General features: G+C 40.5%; 1 protein-coding gene across 1 annotated transcript; it reads left to right on the top strand.

The window, feature by feature from the left end:
* Positions 1 to 1,528: 1,528 nt before the first annotated feature.
* On the top strand, positions 1,529 to 26,480 carry LOC117776522 (NIPA-like protein 2). Its single transcript, XM_034610492.1, has 11 exons — positions 1,529 to 1,819; positions 10,102 to 10,170; positions 11,259 to 11,427; positions 17,866 to 17,925; positions 19,095 to 19,216; positions 22,021 to 22,117; positions 22,374 to 22,509; positions 22,792 to 22,880; positions 25,729 to 25,792; positions 25,895 to 25,992; positions 26,177 to 26,480. The coding sequence occupies exons 1-11, from the start codon at positions 1,751 to 1,753 to the stop codon at positions 26,281 to 26,283; spliced, it is 1,080 nt and encodes a 359-aa protein (XP_034466383.1). The 5' UTR covers positions 1,529 to 1,750; the 3' UTR covers positions 26,284 to 26,480.

The following is a 26,480-nucleotide window of genomic DNA, read 5'->3' as shown; positions in this document are numbered from 1 at the left end:
GTTGTAAGACCCGAAACACCCGATGACATCAGGAAACATTTTTGAAGATGTGTTCATTAGCTTTTGAATATGAATTGTAGTAATGTGGTAATATTGCCCAAATGTATACTGGCCCTCATACCAATATATGTGATTGTTGAGTGTAGGATTACAGGAAATATTGAATATTCATATTTGTGCTTTGTATTCACATGTGAAAGAAAGCAGCAGCCCCATCTGCATGTTAGTGTTGAGCACAACAGAACAAACAAGCATTCATCATTCATCTATTCAAAGACAGGAAGCCGGATCAGTAAAATCCCATGAAAGACAATGCAGCAAAGTGTCTCACTTCATCCCTTTGACCGGGACGTACCCACAGCTGGACCCGTTCTGACTGGAGATCAGATGTGTCTTTCTGATGTGTCCGACCTTATTTGTCATCGCTTGTTACGATGATCCATTTTTCATCTCCCCCTCAGCTGCTCATGAATTTTCCAAAAGCTGTGATGATGAGACGATTACTACTCATGAAACACCTGTTGTCTGTATAGTGAGTACAATCCAACAAGTGGACATCACGTGACTCTTTGAAATCAGATGTGTTGTCCAGCCATCCAGAAGACCACTTTTCATTTCAACACAAACACTGTGTCCACGTGGCTACTTCACGGACCTTGAAACAGAATTCACGAGCAGGAAGCACAGCATGTGCGAAAATGATCCTCATCATATGACTGCAGTTTATTTACTTTACAGCCCCTTCACTTCAGAGGCATTTATTTTCCAAAGCACAAAACAGAACATGAAGACAGTCAGCCATGAATAGAAAATACAGTCCAGTTAACAACGCAACATCAATCAAATTAAGTCCATCCAATGAAATTAAATAACAGTCAAATAGCATAAAAACAAATAAGTTAAATTCTTTATTAAAAATAAATAAATAAAAACGTAACAAGACAATAATTCGTGGTTAAAGAAAACAATTCTTCAAAGTTAAACAGTATGTGCTCACTTGTCACAGCTGCACCTGCACGTGCACCATGTGCGCGCTTCAGACCCGCAACGGAATGGCACCTCTTCTCATATGAAACGTTCATGGACACTCCGTGACGTCGTACGTCAGAGGAGTTAATCAAACAGTGTGTGCTCATATAGTTTATTGAAAAGTATCATTGCAGGCCATTGGTATTTTAACAATATATCAATTCGTGTCCAACATAGTCTTGCAGGTGTGCGTACCCAAGCCCTGACAGGTATGTTATGGTGTGCATTAGATAATAATGACCTTGTGGGAAATGATTCTTGCTAACCCCAGCAAGATTTTCATGATATGACATTGCAAGGTAAAAATAAAACTTGGATCAGCTGAGTTCTGTCCATCATGGTGGCTTTACCTGCACCTGAAGTCGTTGGAGACGCATATGAACTTTAGTAAATTATCTTGTGCAAACAAGTTAATATCTTGTTCACACGCGATCAAAAAAAATAATAAAAACAATATCACCTGTTGTGACTTTGGGGACCCGTACTACACAACTTCCTCAATTGAACATCCATTTTCCCGAGTCCATTGAAGGCATCACAAACTCCTGCTATACATGCGACACAACTGAGGAACTTTTCGCTCCTGGGTTTCCTCTCAGGCGTCAGGACGTGGGACGCGGGGGACGAGATGAGGTGGGAGACAGCGGACAGAGATGTGAAGCGAGAGTAGGAGTTTCGCCATAGAACAATATTACTTCACTTATTGCTCGACAAGGAAAACATGGCGAATTCGAGCTCTCCTCAAATGCCCTCCGCTCACCGGGCGGACATCCTGGAAAACCCCCTGCGGGTAAGTTTGTTTCAGACAAGTTTCACATCCGATCTGTAGGTTGGCTCACTGAGAGAAGTGTTGTCTCCAGCACAGCAGGCGTCATTTCACAAGTTGTGGAACAGTAACAAAAAACGATATTTGTTTTAAGATAAGATATAGATATACTTATAATAGTGTAATATAAGTAAAGCAGAGTTGCACGAGGATGTATTTGTGCAGTATGTATAAGGAGATATTTAAATAAACATATACATACATGCATATACAGACTGATACACACACGTATCCATTCAAAAGAGGGTTATCTATTAAATAATAATAACAATCCAATGATTAAATGTAAACATGCCAGGGCAGGTCTATTTGGTTGTTCCCTTGCTCACTCAATTCGTCATGTTTAAGCTGTTAAGCTTCCCTGCAGCAGTTAAACTCTACAGAGAGATGAGGAACATTTCCTTTTCTTTTATCTCTAAACTTGGAGCTTCTCCGCCTGGACCTTATTTAGAGCTGGACGTTAAGCACACTGTCCACGACGAGATTAATTTAGCCTCTTAAAATCATCTTAGAAGAGAAAACATAACCTCATGCAGCCTCCAAAGCTTTTTGGGTAATGAGCACTAAGTGTGGATGAGGGAGCCAGGCAGGCACAGAGATCTATGGTTGTTAGCACCTGTCAGGACTGTTTTCTAAAAGGGAATATGGCTAAATCCCTGTGTTGTAAGTTGAAAAAAAAACATTTATTCTAAACTTAAAACTTTGCAAACTGTACTTTCTGAGGCTGGGTGTGTGGGCTGTGTGCATGTCGGCTGGTGTGTGTTAATATAATGTGTGTGTGCCTTCAGTACTCTCCTGCTATGTGTGTCCTCTGCCCTCCTACTGTTATGCATAGTCACATTTTCCTCATGCTCCTCTTCCCCCTGTCAGTGATTCTCCCATGTTTTGTCTAAGTGACATTACGAGCAGAGGCACAGAGACAGGGAGCGAGCGAGAGAGTACAGAGGACGAATGAGAGGCGTGAGTAATGAGTAATGGCCCATGGGTGGGTTGGTAGAGAATAGATCTACTGTAAGAGTACTGAACAGCTGGCCGATGGTCCCAGCTCCTCCTCTGTACAAAGCTACCGTCTCAGAGACCATCCCGACATCAGGCGGACAATATCTGTCTGTCTTACACTTTGCTGCCTTTCAATGTTTGCATGGGTGTGACATGTTTTGAGAGCTTATCCCATCAGTTGCCCAGTTACCTTTATAAAGCTGGTTTTGCTGATCCATGCAAACAGTTGATGATGACAGGAAATAAAGGAAGAGTCAGATCTAGAATTACATGTAGAGCTCTTCTGTGTGATTCAAGCTGTGGGGGTTCATGCTCACACTATAAATCTGTTTAGTCAACCCTGTGAACATTATCTTAAAATCTAACCCTCTCCTGCCTTCTGGCTATAATTTGATCTAGCCACCAAGACATTTCATAAATACAAAACAACTCTTGTTACTGCAAATACTTTTCTGTGACATAAGAATCGACTTATTCCAGAAAACACTGTCTGTATGTGGAACGCTTACCTCGGGAGCCGTTCATCTTATTGGCTTCACACAAGGAACGTGTATTGTTAAGGCCCCAAGGAAGTGCAGTGATTAGGTTGGTGCAATTTAGACACATGATACGTTCAATATTAATAAAATATGAATAAATGGGCCACCAGTGCTCTGTAGCAGCGGCGACTGGGACAACAGCTCATTCACAGCAATGGCAACGACAAGTTATTCTCCACTTCGAGGTTCTGCGTACTGAATTGACCAAAGACTGAGTCCAGCAGCCGTTCTTTACTTGTCGCAGCTCAATTTCTGCAGGTCACTTTTACAGTTTCAGTAAAAACAGTCTAGAAATGTAGATGTAGATGAAAAATGCTGCGCTTTTCAAAAGAAAATGACAAACACATTTCTTGATGTTAAAGAGAAGCCAGTGTGGCTAGTTTGTGGGAACACTCACACAATGATGACATAGGCAAATCTCAAGCATCATTCCAACAGGTTTCCAATAGAAACATGCAGCTAGTCTGGATGAGTTGCATGGACAAATGTGCTTGGATAAAGTTAACACTGATCAAGTCATGTGTGGTACTACCAAAGGGGAGGATTGTTGTTTTGGTTAAAACCAGCTGTGGGTAGTATCATGATCACTACCATCTGACAGATCATCAGACGCCAAAGAGAAGCAACACTAGTTCACTAATTTATATGACTTACAAAGGATTATATAAAAACTTTATTAGCATTTGATTGGAAAAAGCTTCCCCACCTCTGCCTTTATCAGTTTTGTAGCACACTGTTTCTATTAGTGCAGAATTTGTTGTTTCCAAAAGAGGTGAAGGAGGTGGGTGATGGGAGACTGTACAGCTAAAAATAATTGTTGAGCAGAAGTACTTCTTCAACAAACTAAGCCATTGTATCATACTGTTATACTTTCTTATATTTCATGTTTTTCCTAATAGCAGAGGGGCCTGAAGCTTATGTTGGTCAATCAGGTCATCTGATGATTTAGCAATTTAAGGTTCAGTGTGTAGAATCTACTGGTGGAGTTGCATGTTGCAGCTGAATACCCCTCACCTCCCCCTCCCCTTCCAAACATACACAGAAACTGCGGTAGCCTTTCAGTTGTCATAAAAACTCAAAAGGTGTTTAGTTTAACCAGTCCGGGCTACTGAAAAAAATATGGTTGCCTCCGTAGAGAGGACCCGCTCCCGATGTAAATACAAAGTATTCAACTATAAAGGGCCCATTCTATGGTAAAGAATACAACAATTTGTACAATTTAGATGAAACACACTACTGACAACATAACTAGCATTATTTTATATTCAATTTCTGCCAAAAGATCCATTTCACCTAAATCATCACTGGTCCTTTCAGTCCAGAGTAACTGTTTTCCACAGTTAACAGATTCCCATCTTAATAGCTGTGGGGATTTATCCTACCCAGCAGATTGAAGAAATATATTGGCTGACCTCCTTGCTCACAGTCAAAGTGCCATCATAAGATCAAAATGTACAACTCATATTCAAGAGACAGTATATGAAAGTTCCATGGGGATTTGGCCACAAATCATTTGCTAAGTACAATCTTGCCCCTAGGGCAATAAATCATTTCCCGATTAATGATAGCGTTGCTCTTTCTTTTCTTAACCTAACTACTTGTGATACTGAGAATGGCAAGGTATGCTCTTCATGATACACCTCTCCATTTATGTTAGACACTGTCTTTTCCCTGAATTTTGTAAATATTGTTATTTTGTTGACGTGCTATGCTGTCCATCCTGGGAGAGGGATCGCTCACTTGCAACTCTCTCTCTCTCAGGTGTCCACGTTTTTTTCCTCAGTCGTCAAGGGCAAATTGTGATTTATTTATTCTCTCTATCCTGGTTTCCTCTATCATTGTGCAAGCGCTGACACTCATCATGTCCATGTGTCTTCTGTACCCACCAAACCTGAGCAGAAACTGAAAGGCTTCATCCAGAGATTAGCCCATCCCAGGGAGGGACAGATCCCCATTGTCAGTGGACACAAAGGGCCACGCTGTCTGTCCGTCTGTCTGATGGTCAGTTTGTCCTATAGTGATGAGGAGGAGGGTTAGTGCTGTCAGTCTCCCAGTCAGCTATCAGGACCATTCAGGGTTGTTTTTTACTTCCGTTGTTTAAATTGATTGATGCTGGAAATGTCCACTTTGTTTGTAGTTGGGCTTAAGTTATGGAGTTTTGTTCTCATCTAGTGATCACTAGAAGAATTGTGTGTGCAGAGTTATACATGCACCTTTATGGGGATGATATTCTTGCAAAGTCAGATGTAGGGATGAGGATTAAGGTCACAGTAAAACTCCTACTAGCATACAGTTGTGATGTGTGTGTTTGTGTGTTCATGAAACATACGCCATCCAGTTTTTACACTTTGATGGTTAAAAATTCCATTACTCTTGTTAAGGGGTAAGGAGCTTGTTAAGCCCTATGAGACAAATGGTAATTTGTGAATATGGTCTATGCAAATAAAATTAAAAACTACAGTATTCTTCCACAGGACAATGAACAAAAAACTCAACTTGACCCTGTTGATTCAGCGAGTGGAATATGTCTTTCAACTTATCAGGATGACCCGTCACAGTACAGTGAAGTTTAATAGCAAAGAAATGCCAATAAGATAAGATAAGATGACACTTTACCATTAGAATGCTCTTCCTAAGTCATTCACTGTTATACACAAAAAACATATAACCAAACACCAAAGCAAATACATATACACACTTATTGCATCACGCGTTATTAATAAGTGGCTACATTTAAATTTAAATTATTACTCCTTATAATAATATATATGCGACGGCTGTGGCTCAGCAGGTAGAGCAGGTCGTCCAATAATCAGAAGGTCAGCAGTTTAAGCCTCATTTTCCCTATTCTGCGTGCCAAAGTGTCTTTTGGCAAGATACTGAACCCCCAAATTGCCCCTGTAGGATAGATCTAACTAAGAGAAAGTACTGCACATAGATGCACTGTACATATGTGTGTGGGAATTACAAAACTGTACTGTAAGGCGCTTTGATTGGTCATCAGGACTAGAAGAGCGTTTTATAAATAGAGACAATACATTTAGTGCTCTGGAAGTGAGCTCTGCAGTCCGAGTTCTGCAGTCTGTTCAGTCGAGCCTATGGAACTCTTAATCATCTTATAACGCGTCAGAGGTGAAATCTAAAGTAGTAAACACACAAGTACACTGCAACACAAGGGGCCTTGTGTTGTGGAGTCTCTTGCTTTCCTTTGGTGAAGTGTTCAATGTTTGCTAAGTAAGCTGACAAGCCAACGGCACACCCAGTGTACCGGCCTTACCCACCTCGACTGCTTTGTTTACTCTTCCTGACAGGAAATCTCTCTCTCTCTCTCTCTCTCTCTCTCTCTCTCTCTCTCTCTCTCTCTATGACTCTCACTCTCACTCTCACACTCCGTTGAGTGGATTCATCTCACTCGTGGGTCCTGCTGTGACCACCCGCATTGAAAGTGGTGCAAACACTCTGTCTTTTCACCAACACTGAGACAACATACAAACAAGCCAAAAAAGCCAATAGTAAACTGTAAGTGGGCTGAATTTACTTGCTGGTAAGTGATGAATGATGAATGAATCCAGTAAAGGGTGAGATGAATCCCTTCTCACACTTTAAATTGCTTCATTTCCTGCGTGAGGTCTGTTGAATTAACTATCCTCGGGCTGTACATCCACCACCTTGTACTGTTGATATACAGTTTTCTTCCCTCCCTATCTCTCTCACACACCTCATTCTGCCCACTGGCGCCTTTCAGCATTAACCAGCAGCCTCCTTGTGAGCTCAGTAACAGCAAAGCAGCGGACCAGTTGCACTCTGTCCTGTGAAGCTTGACAAGGATATTGATCTTGGTTTAGAGAACAGACCACAGCTGGCCTGAAGGATGACGCCGTCTGTCTGATCTTGAATTACAACATCTCTTACAGTCAGCCCACCACACATACTCTTTCTCTTTTTCTCTGTCTGTCTGTCTGCTTCAGTGTTTAAGGATGGAGTCCGTCATTTCACACCCACACACATACACTTTTTTTTTACCTTCATCCAATATTAGTCCCCAAGGAATCTCATCATCAAGTCGCCCAGCAATAATAATAATATATAGCAAACTGTACTTTACTGTAGCTTCTTTTTTCTTAGAATGAGCTTTGGTTTTTAGTTCATGACTATAAAAGTATGATATAATAATGATAGAGATGTTCCAGTGCTGATGTGCTCCGACATTGGGATTCGACATCTGGATTGTGTTATAGTGATCATCTTCTGTGTTTGGAATCTGGAGGAATTCATTTCCCCTCCATTCATTGTGGTTTCATTTGATCACTGTGCTGTTGTATCACATTGTCAACAATATGCACATTATTGACAATAACCTACTGCCTACTTTATCTCACTGAATAGACTGAACCTGAGAACACATCTCTCTCTCTCTCTCTCTCTCTCTCTCTCTCTCTCTCTCTCTCTCTCTCTCATCAATAAATCTAATTTTAATTGTATAGCCCATATTCACAAATCAAAATTTGTCTCATAGGGCTTAACAAGGTGCGACATCCTCTGCCCTTAACCCTCAACAAGAGTAAGGAAAATCTAGAAACCTCAGAGAGAGCCACATGTGAGGATCCGTGCAATAGATGCCACATGTAACTGAGAACATCAACAAAACAACAACATTTACAACATTGATTAGAAGAAATCGTTTGTAAGTGTAAGTGTGTCAATGTTTAAAGTATTTTTCCATTAGAGCTCCAGCTCTCTCCTCTTTCTTGCTGTGCCTTATATCCCTCTGTTTTACCTCCCATCTTTGTACATCCCCTTTATTTTCCCCTCCAACGCTCTCATAATTCTCCTTCAAGACATAAACACGATAGATGTGCTTGGCTGTTGTTACTAGTTTTCCCGTGATTGAATTTCTTTCTTTAGGTTTTCATCATTTAATTTCCACCCCCGCTGTGTACTTTCATTTCTTTGTAAAACTTTGTCCGCCCACAGCCACTGGTACGTTTATGACCTAAAATTAAATTTCATCTTGGCAATAATTTTCCAAGCATATGGAGGGAAGCAGCTCTATATTCTAGAAACACTTAAAGCAAATGGATCTTGTTTCTCCTTCCATCAGTTGAACACCATGAATTGCTGCTGAGAGTTGGCTAGAAAAAGATGCCCATATTATCTTTTCCTGATATTATAGGGAGCCCATGATGATGTGTAAGTTTTCAAAAATGAAATAATAAGAGTCTTATTCAAGGCATTTTTGGATGCATCATTTGTCAAGACCTTCACATACATTTGTAATGAGCGTCGATCAGTCGGTCTACTTCTTCAATCCAGACTGACATGTCTCAACATTTGTCATAAAAAAACTGTACAGACATTCATGGTCACCAGAGTATGAAGCCCCTGATTTTGGTGATCCCTTTCCAAGTAGCAAGGTAAGGGATCATGTTTCAAATATAAAACGAACTAATGTGATGTATTACTATGAAATATTAGTGGCCATGTTGAATCAATCAATCAATCAAATTTTCTTTGTATAGCCCATATTCACAAATCACAATTTGTCTCATGGGGCTTCAACAAGGTGCAACATCCTCTGCCCTTAACCCTCAACAAGAGTAAGGAAAAACTACAACCTTTTAACAGGGGGAAAAAACGTAGAAACCTCAGAGAGAAGAAACATTTGAGGGATCCCTCAACAAAATACATCAACAAAATAAAAAAATATGTACTACATTGATTAGAAGAAAAATAAATCTGAGACTTTGAGAATGAAGTCGTAGTATTATGAGGATAAAGTAATAATTTTAGCTATACTTTGCTATAGGTTTGGTATATCAGCACCACCATCAGGACTTTGAAAATATTGTGAAGAATAGACCTTCCTATTCTTTGAGGACGAGGACAAGTTTGGTTGTGACTGTACATTGTTGGGTACATCTGCATTATCATATTCAAAGGGTTTCATAGTTTCATAATGAGATTGGTTCAAGATTTTGGATCCAGAAGGAGTGAAACTCCCGCAAGCATAGGTTCTCCTTACTGCTTTTTTTTTGATTTACGAAAGAATTCGAACATCATAAACATTTTACCTGCGAAGTTGCCAGCCATCTTTGTCTTACTTTTATCTTGCTGATGTCAGAATTTAGCTGTGTGCTTTTGTACAGCATTACAGTGTGTACAATTATAAAAAATCCCTATAATTATTATAATTTCCTACTGGGAAACTTAAGTCTTTCCCTCATTACCAACTACTACTTTCACAATTCTGGCTGCATTGGTCCAGTTCCTTTACCAGAACCTTGCTTACAGTCTGTGTCAGGCTGTTTGTGTTTCTAAAGGTGTGGACCGCCCTGCACCAGCGAGGTGTTTTATATCGTGGGAGAATTAAGATGCTGAGGGAGTGTTTGTGTTTCTGCATATGTGTGTTAAATACCTGGGTCTGTTGTTATTGACTGCTTGTGAGTGTGAGTTTGATACAGTAATATTAACAATAGAGGCCTCTGATTACATAGGACACACACACACACACACACACACATACACACACACACTTTGGTGCCGTTGAACAGAGCAACAGTGCAACAGTGCAGCAGTTTGGTCAGTGTTTATCATGGAAGTGACAGCTGGAGGGAAGACCTGCAGGGAGTATTTTGGGGTGTTTCTAATTGTTGTGTGACAAGTATCACATCGTCTCATCTTCCTTCTGTTTACTGTTTGTTTCGACAGACCTATCTCCTGGGAATCATCATCTCTATATGTGGGAACGTCGTCATCAGCATTTCACTCAACATACAGGTATGAAGTGCTGGAATCCAGCTGTACAGCAGACGCTCGGCACACAGCAGGCAATTAATGCCTGTACAGACTCCTTGTGCACTGCTGCACTGCTTTTCTCCGGACAGATTGCTCTCTCTTTAGCAAACTCTGTATGCATCCATCATGATTTTAGTGAATGAACATGCACATTCACTTAAATGTGAATGTGTATGCATGCATGTATGTGTGATCTGCTGACATGTTCAGAGAAGATATTGCACAGCACACAGCAGAAATGTTTGTGTATTTCATCCTAATAAAGCCTGTTTAAATTTAAGCTAACAGAAATGGATGTTTCAGCCTATTTAATTTATAATTGAACACTTTGATTGGCAACATATTTGTCCAATTATACAGTATATTCAAACAACACATTTTCTGGACTTATACGGATTATTCTAACAGTATATAAAGACTATTTTCAAGTGAAGTGTATATACTCTGAGCTACATGCTGTTAAATCATCAATCCAAGCCTTTTAGAGAATTTATGCAATTCGGTAACCCCAAGCATTGTAGCATTTAGCAGGCTGACAGGCTTTAGAGACTGTGGTTTAAAAACATAACTTGTCCAAAAGTATGATTTTTGTTCTACTGCACAATTCAGTGATTCCACAAAATACCAAAAGTATGTGATTAATTTACTTTCTGATTAGGCATGCAGGCTGTGTAAGACAGATTCAGAGGCAGCGGGACAACCTCAACTTAAAAATGCTGGAAAAAGTTGATGTTCATTAGCAAGTGTAAGCACTCAGAGATAGAACTGGAAATGTGTATTAAGTATAGACCTACATTTACATCTGCCCTGTAGCTTCCCACCTCATTGGCTTGCTTATTGTTATCATGGCTCTTCTGAGATGAACAGCTAATCAGCAGCGGGTGTTATAGTGCTTCAGCCACTGTAATCCTATTTTATCTCTTAAACTGATTATTTTTTTGTCAAACATTGTGTATGTTTCTATATAAATTATTAACAAATGTTTGAGTTTGTCTTGTGCAGCTACCCAGTCATTAGATCCACTTAATCTGAGTGATTCCTCTGGCTCCCGTTCCCTCTCTGTCTGACAGAAATATGCCCACGTCCGTCAGTCTCAGCGTGGCTCCAAGCCCTACTACACCTCTGTGATGTGGTGGTGCGGTGTGGTTCTCATGGGTGTTGGGGAACTAGGGAACTTTGCTGCCTACGGCTTTGCCCCAGCATCGCTCATAGCCCCACTTGGCTGTGTGTCTGTCATAGGTAAGTAAGTCCTACCCTTTCTGTCTCATACATTATCCATGCATGAAGGCAAGATGAAAGGTTGTTTCCTTGGGGAATGGCAGGCAGTGTTGCCATGTGAGGTGTGCTCTTTTTATTCTCATCCTGTCATAAATGGTTCTCTTTTTGCCATTTGTTTGCATTATGTGGGATATCTGAGAATAAAACTTAGCATAATGAGATGCACAAATCAGCTGAAAGTAAGAATCAATGTGTTTTATAATTAGCTTATAAATGAGCTATTTATATCTACATCAGGAACACCTCCAAATGGGGTCTTTGGATCTTAGGAAGCATCCAGGACACATTCTGGTGCTGACCACTTGTTTATCAGTTCATTCAGGACAGATGTTAATACCAGGACTGAAAGGGTTCTTCAGTAGCCAAGATAGGACAAACAAAACGAACACCTTGAACCTTTCAAACTGTCATCAGGAAAACATGGAGGTGTAAGGATTTCTCTAGTTTCTTTCACAAAATGCTCGATGGGTCCATATGTTAGGCCAGCTGTCTGTCTTTGTGTTGCAGTTAAGAAGTGACAATGCAAGTGAAGAAAATAATAATGAGGCAAACTGGCAGACTTTGGAGCACAAATCTTGTTGATAAGCAGTAAATAGTTTTCATTGTGAAGAAAAAAGCTAGTTATGACTGAAACTGTGAGATGAAACTGAAGACAGAGAGACCCCACAGACCCAAGGGGAGATGTAAAGGGTCTGCTGAAGAATCTAGGCAGTCACTGACTGCAGAAAATATTAAATAGGATGATTTGTGTGACTTCATGGGTCTCTCTCTTTTTACTTTTAATCACCAAACATTTGGCCACTATGTGTTCAATATCTCCCACGCAGCTCTTTCTATGATTAAAGCTGAGACTTGGCACTTTAATGTCATATCCATTATGGTATTTCAAATTAAATGTGCTGAAGTACAGAGCCCCAAGAGCAGAAAAGGCACAACTGTCTAAATATGTAGAGTCTGGACTGTACATTGATTTAATGCTACTTTACATGTGACCCATAAACAAAGCAGCGTCCACTTGTTTAAATCTTGTGTCCTCCAGATTAATGGATGGACCACTGTTAGTGGTTAATGGTTACCAGATTGACAAAAGACATATTTCCTTTTATCTGAATAATTCTCAGATGCCTGAAAATGTAATTCCAGCGACTTAAAAGCCACATTAGAGGAACATACAAGAACTTATGTTAATCAAGTGACAAATGGTATACATTCCCAGATTAGGAATCACTGATCTACTGAACACAGAAATAATTGACTGGGATTAATATTGTGTCATTCTTCTTTTTAAAGATGTATTTACCATGAGCAAATACTGCTCCTTGAACAGGAACTTAAAGGTCATGAGAATTACACATTGACACGTGTTGATCTCCTATCTGTGTGAAATCATTACTAAGTGATGCAACTGAGTCGACAAATACTCTTGACATTATGAAGATGTACCGCAGCCTACTCCAGAGATGATCATTTTTACAGTGTGAATTAAACTAAGCTGGATTCATTAGCAAATCAAAACAAAGCCTGCCTGGTTGTACAGCTGGCAGCTGCTCAGTGCAAACACAGGTTCAATATTGAAGAGGTTCATGTCTTACCTCCCGCCACCCATCAGTCATGCGCCAGAGGTGGTGGTGAGTCATGGATACTAATGACAGCTATTACCTCAACGCTTCACACCATTTTCCCATAGTCATGTTTTGAAAGTGGATAAATGGTTTGAATAAAGCACTGAACAAAGTAGTTGTGCATGTTGCTGTACTTTAGTGAGTGAGCAATTACTTAGAAATGGAACCATCTTTTGTCCGTTTTTACAATGTAAGATGTTTTCTATTTAAATTCACACTTAGATGTAAGGTAAGTTTGGATGGAAGAGGATTGTATTGTCTCATGAATCACTGATGACTCTCTTTGTCTCTCATCTTTCAGAGTAAAGAAAACAATATTCCTTTGTGCTATAACTACTGTGTAATGAACCCAAAGCCACAGGTAGTAACAATTGCTGTGCTCATTTCCATTCTTCTATCATTGCTATCCTTATTAAAACTAGCAACTGCTAGAGGCGAGGCCTGTGTTGAATTTGAGTATGCATGAATATATAATATGCAGCTGAAGTGTGTGTTGAAGAAGGAATGAAGCGGTGAGAGGAAGGTGAAGGAAGATGTCTGCAGCCATGACATGGTGTGTCGTCCTCACAGCGTATAACAGGAGCGAAGGGGGAAATGTGCAGGTTGCTGTCTGTTACTGTGACTCCACCTCTCACCTCATGCTGACTCACACTTTATGCAAATAAGAAATGGTCTGTATTTAAATAGTGCTATTCTATTCTTGAAGACCATTCAAAGCGCTTTACAGTACTTCTTTTGCCATTCACACAGTGTAACTATGAGCAGCACTTTTTATCTAACGTGGGGTTCAGTATCTTGCCCAAGATGGGGAAGACTGGGATCGAACCTCGGACCTTCTGGTTATGGGACGACCGCCCTCTTCCCTCAGCCACAGCCTGGTGTGTAGGAATATGCTGATCTAAACACAGACTTTGGCGCTGTTGTGCCTGTATTCTGTGTGAACTGTGTGTGGGTTCTGGTGGGGGCGGGGTGGGTGGGCAGACAGCAGGAGGCCTTGGGTGCGTAAACAAGAGGTGAGTAAAGCAGAAGAGAAAAAAGAGGATGGATGCTGAGAGCAAAAGACGGTGAGGTGAGAGGAGAGACACGAGAGGAGAGGAATGAAAAAAGACTACAGCTAGAGATATATACAGAATAGAAAGAGGAAGAAGAGGAGGCAAAGGTCAGGATCGGGAGCGCAGACAATGCTGCTGTCATCTGCCTGTCCCTGCATGTCACACTGGCACTCCAACCCTCCACTGGGAGCAATTACTGCTTTCCCCATCCACAGAGCCCATCGATCTCTATTAGGAATGACAGCATCATTCCAGGTGCTGTGGTTTGGAGCAGAGCATCAGATTCTCTGTCATCCCATGCAAAAGAGGAGGGAAGCTGGCAAGGTGAAAAAACGTATACAGAAAGCAGATTCATACATTGCATCAGCATCACTCACAGATGTCAGTTGGAAAAGATTTCCAGGTGAAGTTGTGTTACAATTTCAATCAATCAATCAATCAAATGTTATTTGTATAGCCCATATTCACAAATCACAATTTGTCTCATAGGGCTTTAACAGGGTGTGACATCCTCTGCCCTTAACCCTCAACAAGAGTAAGGAAAAACTACTAAAAAACCCTTTTAACAGGGTAAAAAGAACATAGAAACCTCAGAGAGAGCCACATGTGAGGATCCCTCTCCCAGGACGGACAGAAGTGCAATAGATGTCAAGTGTAAAGGAGAACATCATCAAAGATAAAGGTTTTAGCAGCATTGATAAGGGTAAACATTTTGAAGCATAACTGAAGGTCAGTGAATTGGTGGATTATTGTCAGTAATGGTCAAGTGTCTGAGGAGAAATACTATGTATCGAGCAGTCCTGCTGCAATCATAGTCTATGGTCAGCTGCCACCACGATCATGATCCACCATCAAGATCGGATGCCACTATATTCCACAGTCATTGTCCACTGCCGCCATTAGGATCCATCATCAGCTGCCACCTCGATCGTGGTCCACCACCATTATCAGATGCCAACACGATAAAGGATCCGCCATTATTATCACGATCAGCCAGCACGATACAGAATCCGCCATACTGGATCCACCATTACGACCTCTGATACGCGATCCACAGATCCTAATCCACGATGTGACCACAGCTGCGGCCCTGGATCTGAGGACGATAAGGCAAAGGGACTCCGGGGAAGAAGTGAAGTCAGTAACATGTATTGATGAGATATTAATTTCTTTGATGTGATAACGATTGAGAAGAGGAAGGAGAAGCTGGAAAGAGAAGCTCCGAGTGTCATGTGTCCCCCGACCTTCTAGACCTATAGCAGCATAACTAAGAGCAGGTCTAAGACAAGCCTGGACCAGCTCTAACTATAAGCTTTATCGTAAAGGAAGGTTTTAAGCCTACTCTTAAACGTACAGATGGTGTCTGCCTCCCGAACTGAAAGTGGGAGATGATTCCACAGGAGAGGAGCTTGATAGCTGAAAGCTCTGCTGACAAGCTGCAGAGTCTTTAACGACTTACTGCTGGAGCCTGATAATAATGAATTACAATAATCCAGTCTGGATGTAACAAAGGCGTGGACTAGTTTTTCTGCATCTTTTTGAGAAAGGACAGTAGATCTTGGGTTTTAATTGCAATTGTTAGATTAAAATTTCATGAAAATACACATTCAATGTTGTTATACTTGTATTTCACAAATCTTGGCAAAAGTCCTGTACATCAACTACATGACAGCATACATCCATCGCTCAAATCACTTTGAAAGTGCAATATGTACAAGGTGATAACATTTCTTACTTTTACGTTTTTCTGGGAGATGACTGCCTGACATTTTGTGCTTTCATATGTTCATGCGTGTTCATATAATGCAGGAGTGTGTGACACGGTGTGTTTTCCCACAGCAAGGCTCCCTTTACCACACAACAGAGAAAGAACACGTAGAGGGGCAGCACTGATCTGATACACACACACACACACGTGCACACACGCACATGCACACACACAACACCATAAATACCCAGGGCCAGTGACAGAACTGTGTACCCCAGAGGTTTCTGTCGACACATTTCTCATTTTTGTCAAGCCGCGTGAAGATCACTTTGTATGGAGTTGCTATGGTTACTTGTTAGATCCAGCCGGTTCCAGAGGCACATACAGAGTCCTAAATGTGTGTGCAAACATGGTTGCAGAATGAATATTTTACTACCCCTGGTATTCATCAGAGCACCAACGACATTCTTTGTAAACTTCTGTTTTGACAGTGATGTCCCTGCTGTCTCTTGTGTCCCCTGGAAGACACTATCAGCATCATGTTGCATATAGTTACAGGCATAGAGATGTCTATAGTAAATCTTTTCATCATTTAGCTGCACAGTCAGTGTAAACACTGTAAACATCCTGAGGACCTGTCTGTCATGCCTCCACACCACAGGAATCCCCATGAATGAGCTGTTCATGCTCTGTATCTAATCTCCTTACAATGGCAGCAGAACCTCTACACAAACTGCCTGCTGGCTGTCTGTCTTCTTCCAGCATTTTCCAGCTGCTTCTATTTTCAGTCTGCCTGTCTTTGTCTCAGTGCCATCAGCTGCACACCTGTCGATGGGTATGGCTCACAACAGCTCGCCACAGTTGAGTCCAAGCGTCCCAACACATCTGCACAGCTGGCTCTGCTCAAATTTTGTTGTGAATGTACAACAACATGGCTCCAAAAAATAGTGTCAAATGCCACTCAGTAATGCTAAGTGTTGAGGACCTCCAGCATGGCAGCCTCAGTGCGTTATGCAAACCAACCTCCTCTCTGTGACAGGCTGCTGCCACTTTCATATCAGTTTGCCTCCCTGTCAGTCTGCTCTCTGCTTGTTTGTCTTGTAGTTTGTTATTCTGTCTCAGGCAGTTAGTCCACTTGTGTGGTCATCCATCTGTGTGTTGGCTTGTGTATCAGCACTGTCTGTCTGTCTGCATGCATATCCATCTCCAAATGCTGTCTGATCATTCACCTCCCCTGGTTCGACGCATGTCCTGGGGAGACATTAAGAAGACTAATCTGGGGTTTAGCTCATGTGAAGCTGATTACTTTCCAGCTTCGCAGTTTCCAACATGGATATTGATGAATGAGTTCATGAAAAATGAGGCATGCAACAGCATTTTGTCGTAATTTGATGTTGGTGTTATGAAATCGTAATGAGTTTTATGTATCTAAGCTCTTTGACAGATTTTCCTGAGCTGATCGAAATGAACATGTCAAGCACTGTGTGTATCAAGTGTACATGTATCAATTTATGTGGACATATATGCATCTCTAGTGTCAATGTGTGCATGTGAATGAATGAATGTGTACACGTTTTGCTGTATTTAATTTCTGTATCAGTTAGTATGACAGTGATGTGCTCGCATTGCGTTGAAAATCTGATAACTCCTTATCCAATTATAGTATATACACTGCTGCAGTCTGATTGCAACACCATTGATGTTACTGTTATTTGTATCTGTATTAAGTCCATAATCAGACATTTCTAATGATTAAACTGACTTTTGCATTAAAATCAATCCTGAATATGAGGTTATAAAAAACAACTGAAAACAAATCTGTAGTCATCAGGAGACGAGCACTGAGCAATGCTTTTATTCTGCAACTCAAATTGATGTTGTGTTGAGACTCTATTAAGTGTACCATCTTGTTATTTTTGATGTACAGTGTGGAGATATAATTGTGTTAGAGTACATATTATATTCTGTGTTTGCTGAAGGGCGACTAATTTAACAGGATTCTTTTTTCACTTTCCAGCCAGTGCTGTCATATCTGTGGTTTTCCTCAAGGAGATGGTGCGCCCCTCCGACATTGTTGGTAAGCAAATGTTTGGAGCCTCGAGCTGACGTGTTCTCTCACATTGCTGCTTTGACTTGTTACAGTTCAGGTGTTAATCAAACTTCACTTCTCAGATGGTCTCAGGTGCAAAACAAAACTCCTGTGACAAAGGAAACATGTTTCATTTTGGCTGAGAAAAGTCTGTAGCTGTTAAAGAAAGCACACAATCTATTCAACTGACCTCTCTCAAATTGTTTTGTGAAAAGCTATTGTCTGCTGCTAAATGGCAGGGTTGTTATTGTTGCTACACTGATTACAACTGCTAGACTGGAAATTCATATCAGCACCTCACAGGTCTGCACATTGTTGGTTTCCGGGAGGAATCATTAGCATATTTTGTTACTCTTGTGTAATTGCTGAGTGACATTAGAAGCCACATATTAAAAACATTTGATTGAATGTTTGATTTATAAGAATCACTGAGAGCAAGGTTTTGCAGTAGCACTTGTCAGACAAAGGGTCAGACAAACCAACAACAGAATTAGGGTTATAACTGAAATGACAGAAAAAGATGATAACTGCATGTAACAACGTGTATCAATGACATTGGTAAATCTGTGAGTTTACCAAGTACAAGAGTGATCTGAAAAATGTATCTCTTATGCGGTACCAAAAAAACTCCCAATTTTTTTTCAAGGTTTATTGCAAAGTCAGAATTTCAGTTAAGCTTGTGTTTCTAAAATCTAATTCACTCTATGTCATTTGATGTGAAATTACCAAGATGTTTTTAACTGAGCATAAACATTTAATTGAATTTTAAAACTGTTGATTGATCTAAAATCAAATCTATGCATACAGTATTGTGCAGCCTTACTGGTGTAGTGTTGCTGCATTGCCTCAGATAAATTCAAACCCTGAGTAGTGAAATGTTGGAGGGGTGAGTCATGACCCATAAGGGGACTTACCCAGGAATTTTATTTCACTTTCTTCAACATTTCGATCAAAGGCATAGGAGAAGGGATTTAAAGTTTGACAGCAGCCGCATGACTGGCCGGAAGAGACTGTGGCAGAATCTGATTGGCCATTTAGAAACACCCACAATCAGCTGATTAATAGGCACAGAGAGAGTGAGAGAATTGGGGGAAAGTCTTCCTGATTGAACTCACGCTGAGCTTCATTACAACCTCTTTGCTTTCTGTCTTCCACAGGTGGCACCCTGGCAATAGCAGGAACGTATCTTCTGGTGACCTTTGCTCCCCACACTTTCACACACATCACAGCCCATCTGGTCCAGTACTATGTCATTAGCTGGCACTTCCTGCTTTACCTTGTATGTATCTTGACTGAGTTCAGTAATAGCTTGTATGGCATTTTCTTTTTTTCCTAGAGATACTGCTGTGTCCCCATGGGTCATTGTTGTGCTTTTAGCAGCACACAACTGAAATGTCATTACAGCTCTTGTCTTACTGTTAGTTAGCCTGTCCCCAATCTTGGAGTCCATCGACTGATGATGAATTAGCCTCTGGTGGAAACGGCCAATATTTTGGGGCTTCCAGTGTAGACAGCAGATATCTGTCTTTTGTTCACCGTACACTATGTACAGTCTGACTACCTTCATTTATCACACAAGTCCAATGTTTTTTCCACACAAAACATAAAAGGAAATGCTTTTTGTAGGTGTTTTAACTCTAAACAACATTTTGTCTAATCTCTTCCTGCCCCAAAATCTTGTCCCTCGCAAAAGGTTGTTCATATTCACATGTAGAAGAAGAAGATAAGCCTGTCCCAAGCTGGAGCATTACTCTCACTGGTTAATTGTAACCAGACAAAAAAATGATTTGTCTGCAGTAAAGAATTTAGCTGTAGCTGAATAACAGCCTGATTTATGTAGGTCATCCTTGCGGATGAAATATTTTTGGTGTTGCTTGGTGTTTGACCTCATATGGAAGAGCTCTGTCTGTTAAAACTAAAACTGTATGTTTTTACATTCAGTGTTAAAATAATTGCTCCCACCTAATGGTTTGCGAGTGCATTAACACTCACCCATGTGCTCTACTACTCCAAATTTGCCCAGGCAGGGATAGCATAAACATAGCCGTTACCATGGTGAAAAGATTTGGAACAGAGTACAGAGCAGAACCAAAGTGCTTCAGTATACATATCTCAAATGTGAACTCTAGTGTTTGTTGAAAAACACACCTTCGATGTTTATAAGGGAATATTTCAGCAGTGGAAGGTCATATCCTGCTGCTTTTCCTCTGATGCCACGACTCTCATGGTCGCAGCAGAGTGAGACAGGGTGCTCTGTATTTTCCACATTTCAGGTTAGACCTCCAGGCTAGATCACCAGTGCTTTGAGTAATTCAAGAGTGAAGAGAAGCCCTATTTTGTGCTGTAAAGTGCCACACCTGGCCTCAAATCCACTCAGCATCTGTAGTGTATTCCACGTCTGACATGTAGGCAGTTTCTCTACTTTTATAAACATGATATGTACAAAATTACAGCTGAAAAAAATCCCATGAGCAGGGACGTTGAAGGTCAGGCAGAGTTAGTGGTGCTAAGAGAAATGCTGTATAACAACGTCCTTGATGCAGAGCAGCAGCACATTCTCTAAGTATTTCAGTATTATTTGAAGGGATGTAGGTTTATTCTTTATCAAAGGTGGCACCTTACTTTATCGACGTCACATTCTACATTTTCAGATAGGTTATGCAGAAAATGCACTGGAGGTTCCAAAAATGTAATCAAATATTATAAAAGCTGCTTCTATGCTTCTCAAACGGTTACTCTAGACTAGGGGTCTTCAATGTTTTTCAGGCCAAGGACCCCAAACTGATGGAGAGATGGAGCAGGGACCCCCTACTATATATATTTTATAAAATTGTGTTTTTATACACAATTTTAAGAGGTCCTCCTCTTTGTGTACAGGAGGCTTGGAGGGACAGATCTAGGCTAGTCTTGTGCTGTGAGTGAACCGGTGCCCAGCTTGAGAGAGCTCCTGTGTGTCGCTGAATGTGTGCATTGTTGACTGAAAGATAATGTCTTCTGCCTCCATTTATCCGTTCGCTACAATATGTTGGATTCATGTTAATGTGTATTTAAAGACATTTAAATTTGTGGGGAAAAAATTTTAAAAATATAAAAAATTGTCTTATCAACCAAAGATTTCGCGAACCCCCTCTTGAAGACCTCTGCTCTAGAGAATTTAATGATATAAATCTTTCCACGTAAAAGTCTTTCCTTGCAGTTGCACCTCTTGCCAGCAGGAGGTGCCGCAGTCCCCTCAGCACCCCTACTTTGTGCCTCCTTGCCTATAAGGCACATGTTGATGGTTGTGTCACAAACTAAACACTAGAATGCTGTTGCATCAAAATTATTCTCAAATCTTGAATATTCCCTTGACTGCACAACCGATCATCTGCATCAAACCAGGCAGAGACTCAAACGACAGCAGCTCACCAGACGTGCGGGCCACTGGTGTAAACAGTGTGTCGGGTGGCAGCGCAATCATTATTCAGGCCACAGCATTTCCCTCAAGCATATTTCACAGTCCACTCCTAAATCTAGTCCTATTTGCTGAGCTGATGAAAACACACTTAGAGAAAATAAAACATCAACAAAAGAAAAGGAAAATGCAGACGGGTGGAGAGACAGACAGATGCTTTCACATTGAGATAGCCTTGTTGCCTCTGGCTGCAGTGATTGATGCTGTGGAAAGCGGTTTGCTGCACTTCTGGCAATGCATTGTGAATACTCATCAGCCTGCAGAGGAACAACCTCCATCAACTGTGGGATTAACTGTAGGTCGTGATTAATCAGAGAAATGGGAGATATTCATCACGGGTTCCTTATTATTTTCAGAGGTCAAACTATTATCAAATGATTTTTATCTGGAAGCAGTTTAAAACTCTTTCTGATTCACTCACATTGTGTAAAGTGTTAAATGGTAAATTCATGGTGAATGGCCCATTTCTAAAAAGGATTAAATAAATAGTTAACATAGTTCTCTGTTATATTGAAACACTGGTAACCTTGCCAGTAAAAGTACAATTCAAGTTTTTATTTTCTGAGAGAATGGCATTTGCAATAATGATTTGTGTAACCCCCTCTCCCTCTCTCGCACTCTCCCGACAGTTTATAGAGGTCATCATCTTTTGCATCCTGCTGTATCTGTACAAGAGGAGGAACATGAAACACATCGTCATTGTGATGTTGCTGGTGGCCCTTCTCGGTACGAACCAGTGAAAGAGTGTTTGAGGATTGGATTGAACCGTTTTAGGTGGTCAGAGGTTGTTTTGTTGCCTGGCTACCAAACATTTACCCATGCCTTCATTTCTATGAAGACTTGAGCATGACAGAAGAAAATATTTCATTACAACTCACTGAAAGATAAATTATCGCCTCCACAAATCAGCTTGAACCAGTGAGGAAGTTATTTTTTGAACAACTAAATGATGAAGTGATGTGTGGCATCTGTGTTCCTGCAGCCTCTCTGACAGTCATCTCGGTCAAAGCTGTGTCAGGGATGATCACAGAGTCGATCAAAGGCCAACTGCAGCTCATATACCCCATCTTCTACGTAATGCTCGTTGTCATGGTCGCCTCCTGCGCCTTCCAGATCAAGTTAGTCAAGGTTTCCTATTTCGCTCTTTATGAGTACCTTCTTTTCTCTCTTTTTTATTGATGAAATCCCATGTTCGCCTCAAGCTAGATGCAACTTTGGCTTTGCAGTTCCTGGAAAAAAAGAAGAAAGTAATATATCTGGCATGGTTACATTGTACTCGCAGCACACCTACAGTGTTTCGATGGATGAATAGGCTGCTACGTGGGGCCGTCGAGTGACTCCTGGTGTAACCATGGTCATTGTATTCACTGCACCTCACAAATCTTCTCTTCTCTCCACAGATTTCTCAATCAGGCAATGAAAATGTTTGATGCCACAGAGGTGGTTCCGATCAACTTTGTGTTTTTCACGGCAAGTGCCATTGTTGCAGGTTTGTCAATCATTAATCTGTCATTTTCTGTGGGTTCAATTTTACTTGTTTAATTTTTTTGTGTAAAGGAAAACGCAAGTGATGCTCTGTATTTTTCTTTTTGTCAAAAAATCACACAAGAAGATGAAACTGTTTTGTTGCCCTGGAGAATATAATCGTATTAACACTGCCACTGTAGATTAAGTTGAATGCTCATCATTGTCTTGGTGTCACAAATACTAGCGAACCAGATATGTAATAATCTGCCACTGAAAATAGTATCTTGTGAACTGTTCATCTATTAGCTTCACACTTGCCATGTGTATTTGTAGTGGTCCGTGGAAGTGCAGTGTCGAATTTGTTGCAATTTGAACATGCGATACCCTAAATATTATCATTATATTATATTAAGTTTGAACAGGCAACCAGTGCTCTGTATCACTCAATGGGGGCAGGGCAGCTGTGGGCCGAGTTGAACATGTCCACAACCACAAAGTTTCAGCGCACAAACAATAAAAAGGTGACAGTATATTGTAGAACTGTTTGAGGAGGGCTCAATTCTGAAGTAGCTCCGCAGTCTTATCTCAGGTCAAGCAAACAGGCAGGTTTAGAATGGGTACTGCATTAGTCTAATAGTTCCATAAATCTCTGCCTGTCAGTCTGTATGAGGAATTCATATCTTGGGAACCATTCATCTTATCAGCTTCACACTTGTAACAATGTGCATTGTTTAAGTGTTTGCTGGGCGCAAAGTACAGTATAGAATTTGATGCAACTTGGACACGCAATGCTTTCAATATAAATAAAATTTGTATAAACAGGCAAACAGAGTCTTCCAGTCAGTGGCACCGTGCTAACAGAGTCCAACGTTCAATATTAATAAACATTGAATAAACAGGCAAACAGCGCTCTGTAGCAACTGTGGCTGGGACTCATAAATAAAAGTGACATTGTCGCATGGTGTGTTCATGACAATGGAAACAACAACGGATTCTCCAGTTTGGGGTTTTGCGTATTGAGTTAAGCTTAACCTAACTTTGAATAAACAGGCGAAACGGCTCCTTTTGCAGCAGCTGTGACTGCAGCCGGTCTTTACTGCAGGTCACTTTTACAGTTTCAGAAAGAAAACTGCTACCAGCATTACCATAGGCTAAGCAAACAGACCATTCCAAACAGGCAGAAGTGGGCGCTGCAGTAGATCAGCACTAATTACAGTTCAGTCAGGAACACTTCGTCATGATTTAACCATTTATTGCACAAATGGGAATATGGTTATCCTTGCTACGGTTGGCTCCATTCTTTGGATGCAAACACAGGCAAGCATATCATTAAAACATTTATGCAGGATAATGTTTTCAGTAATATGTAAACCTGTTTCCACTGTAACCATGAGTTTACATTGTTCTGTCAGTTAAACTTCTCAGAAACGATTAGAAAATGATGCTGAAACGACACACCAGTTAAACCAGTGTGCAGCCTTTCTGTGTCATGAGAGCATCAGTATTTATGGATGTCAATTAGTAATAAGATGGACTACACACATTCTTGGTTTTGGTTATTTGACAGGATTTGTTGACAAAATATACAACACAGAATATCAGCTATATCAATCAATCAATCATATTTCATTTGTATAGCCCATGTTCACAAATCACAGTTTGTCTCATAGGGCTTTAACAAGGTGCAACATCCTCTGCACTAAACCCTCAGCAAGGGTAAAAAAACTACCCCCCCCCCCAAAAAAAAACATTAAGAGGGGGAAAATAACGTGGAAACCACATGTGAGGAATCCCTCTCCCAGAACGGACAGAAGTGCAATAGATGCTTCGTTTAGCTGATCACATCAAAAAAATGACAATATTTACAACATTGATGAGAAAAGACAGCATCTAACATACATGGAGAGGTGTTTCAATGTAGTATTTGTACATAAGAAAATGTCAGACAGAGAAGAAGGGAGCAGTAATGACAGTAGTAATGATAGAGGTGTTGTCAGTAATGGTAGAATGTGTGAGTAGACATATTGTATATCTATTGTATATCCAAGTAATAATCCAACATCAGCTGCCACCATGATCCACAATCCACCATCACAGTCCTTATCCTTAAAGAACCGAAGGTACTCTCCAAAAATCACTGCAAAAGTTGAAATCAGTTCATGACCTCAATACAGTGGACCAAAATACACAGTCAAGATGGTGATTCACTCTTATGTGAACCACTTATGAGTTCTTGTACAGCAGATGCCCCACACTATTAATAGAAAGTGTGTTCTAGCAGGTCAGATCCTTGTTATCTTGTCAGTGATAGTGTTCCTTATTCAATCGGAGCAAAACAAGTTTTTCTAAAAAGCATTTTTGTATTAATGGGAAAATACACCTAAAACAGTCAGTTACATTAAATAAATGTCCTTGTTTGTTATTCTTTTTGTGACTAGATAGCCCAACTGCCACTGACACGTCATTTCAAGCCATTTCCAGTCAGTTGAGTTTAATCAGAGAAAATGTTCCAGCAGTTCAACTGTAAACATCGGCTTTTGGTGTCAGTCTCTTAGAACGAAACAACTGCAGCATACATGAGGACAGAGAACTGAGCACAGGCAAAGCGAAAATAGAAACTGTTCCTTGTCAGGTTTTACAGACTGAAAAGGCTGTTGCAAGAAATAGATGTTGCATTGGATACAGTAAGGGGTAACCCTCCTCTGTAAGAGCCATACCCTTCAGTTAATACTTCTGTTATTAATAATGCTCATCCCACCGTATAATCTACTGAAGATTTCCAGGGCTACATTTCACAAATAGCACTAGAGATAATCAACATGTTCTGTTGCTCTGTGAAATGCATTTTAATGTGTTTTTCCATTTTGCAGGGATAGTATTTTACCAGGAATTTGAAGATTTGGCTTTACTCAACATTTTTATGTTTCTGTTTGGGTACGTATTCAACAGCACACCATTAACTGCATCTAATTGAAATGACATATTTACTTTTTTCATTACAAAATGATGTTAATCCCCTTTGATTCTTTCTTTCAGTTGTCTTCTGTCTTTCCTTGGAGTTTTCCTTATAGCCCGAAACAGGCCAAAGATAAAGCAACAAGATCGAAATTTTATCGCAATGGACAGGATCCCTGGTAAGTTTTTGATCAACTTTTAATCAGTTCTCTTCAAAGACATATATTGAGTATTGATCGGTGCATTGATTAGCCAGCATTGACAATATGACTGCCAGCACTGACCCTGGTCTCAACTGGCTGCTTATGTTTGCAGCCCTGGCAGCAGTGTCCACCTAATGAGCTGTGCTGTCTTTGTTCACAGGGGGAAGGCGCACAGACAAAGTACAGCCTGAGGCAAAGACTACGACATACGGATCCCTGGCAGCCAAACTCATGTGCAACAGAGCTGGAGAAACAGACGATTCATAGGACCAGCTCCATCTCTTGGGACTGTCATTTAGATTTGTGTGTGCAAACCTCTTGTTACTTAAATATTATCTCTATTTAAAGAAATAAAATGACAAATACCTACCAATAAAACATATGAATTATGCTTAACAACTGACTTTATTGGTCTTTGAGTGATCAGTTGTCAATAAACAAAGGCAAAATCTGACATTTCAAAT

Source organism: Hippoglossus hippoglossus, chromosome 16, assembly GCF_009819705.1.
Source record: "Hippoglossus hippoglossus isolate fHipHip1 chromosome 16, fHipHip1.pri, whole genome shotgun sequence".
NCBI lineage: Eukaryota > Metazoa > Chordata > Actinopteri > Pleuronectiformes > Pleuronectidae > Hippoglossus > Hippoglossus hippoglossus.
Note: the sequence above shows the minus strand (reverse complement) of the source record. Positions and strands in the feature narration are given on the sequence as shown.

Bases quoted from the DNA above. Each gene is read 5' to 3' on its own strand.
- LOC117776522 (XM_034610492.1), top strand. From the start codon at position 1,751: ATGGCGAATTCGAGCTCTCCTCAAATGCCCTCCGCTCACCGGGCGGAC. The intron at 10,171-11,258 runs GTATGAAGTGCT...TCTGTCTGACAG, and splicing joins GCATTTCACTCAACATACAG to AAATATGCCCACGTCCGTCA. The intron at 22,510-22,791 runs GTTAGTCAAGGT...TTCTCTCCACAG, and splicing joins TCCTGCGCCTTCCAGATCAA to ATTTCTCAATCAGGCAATGA.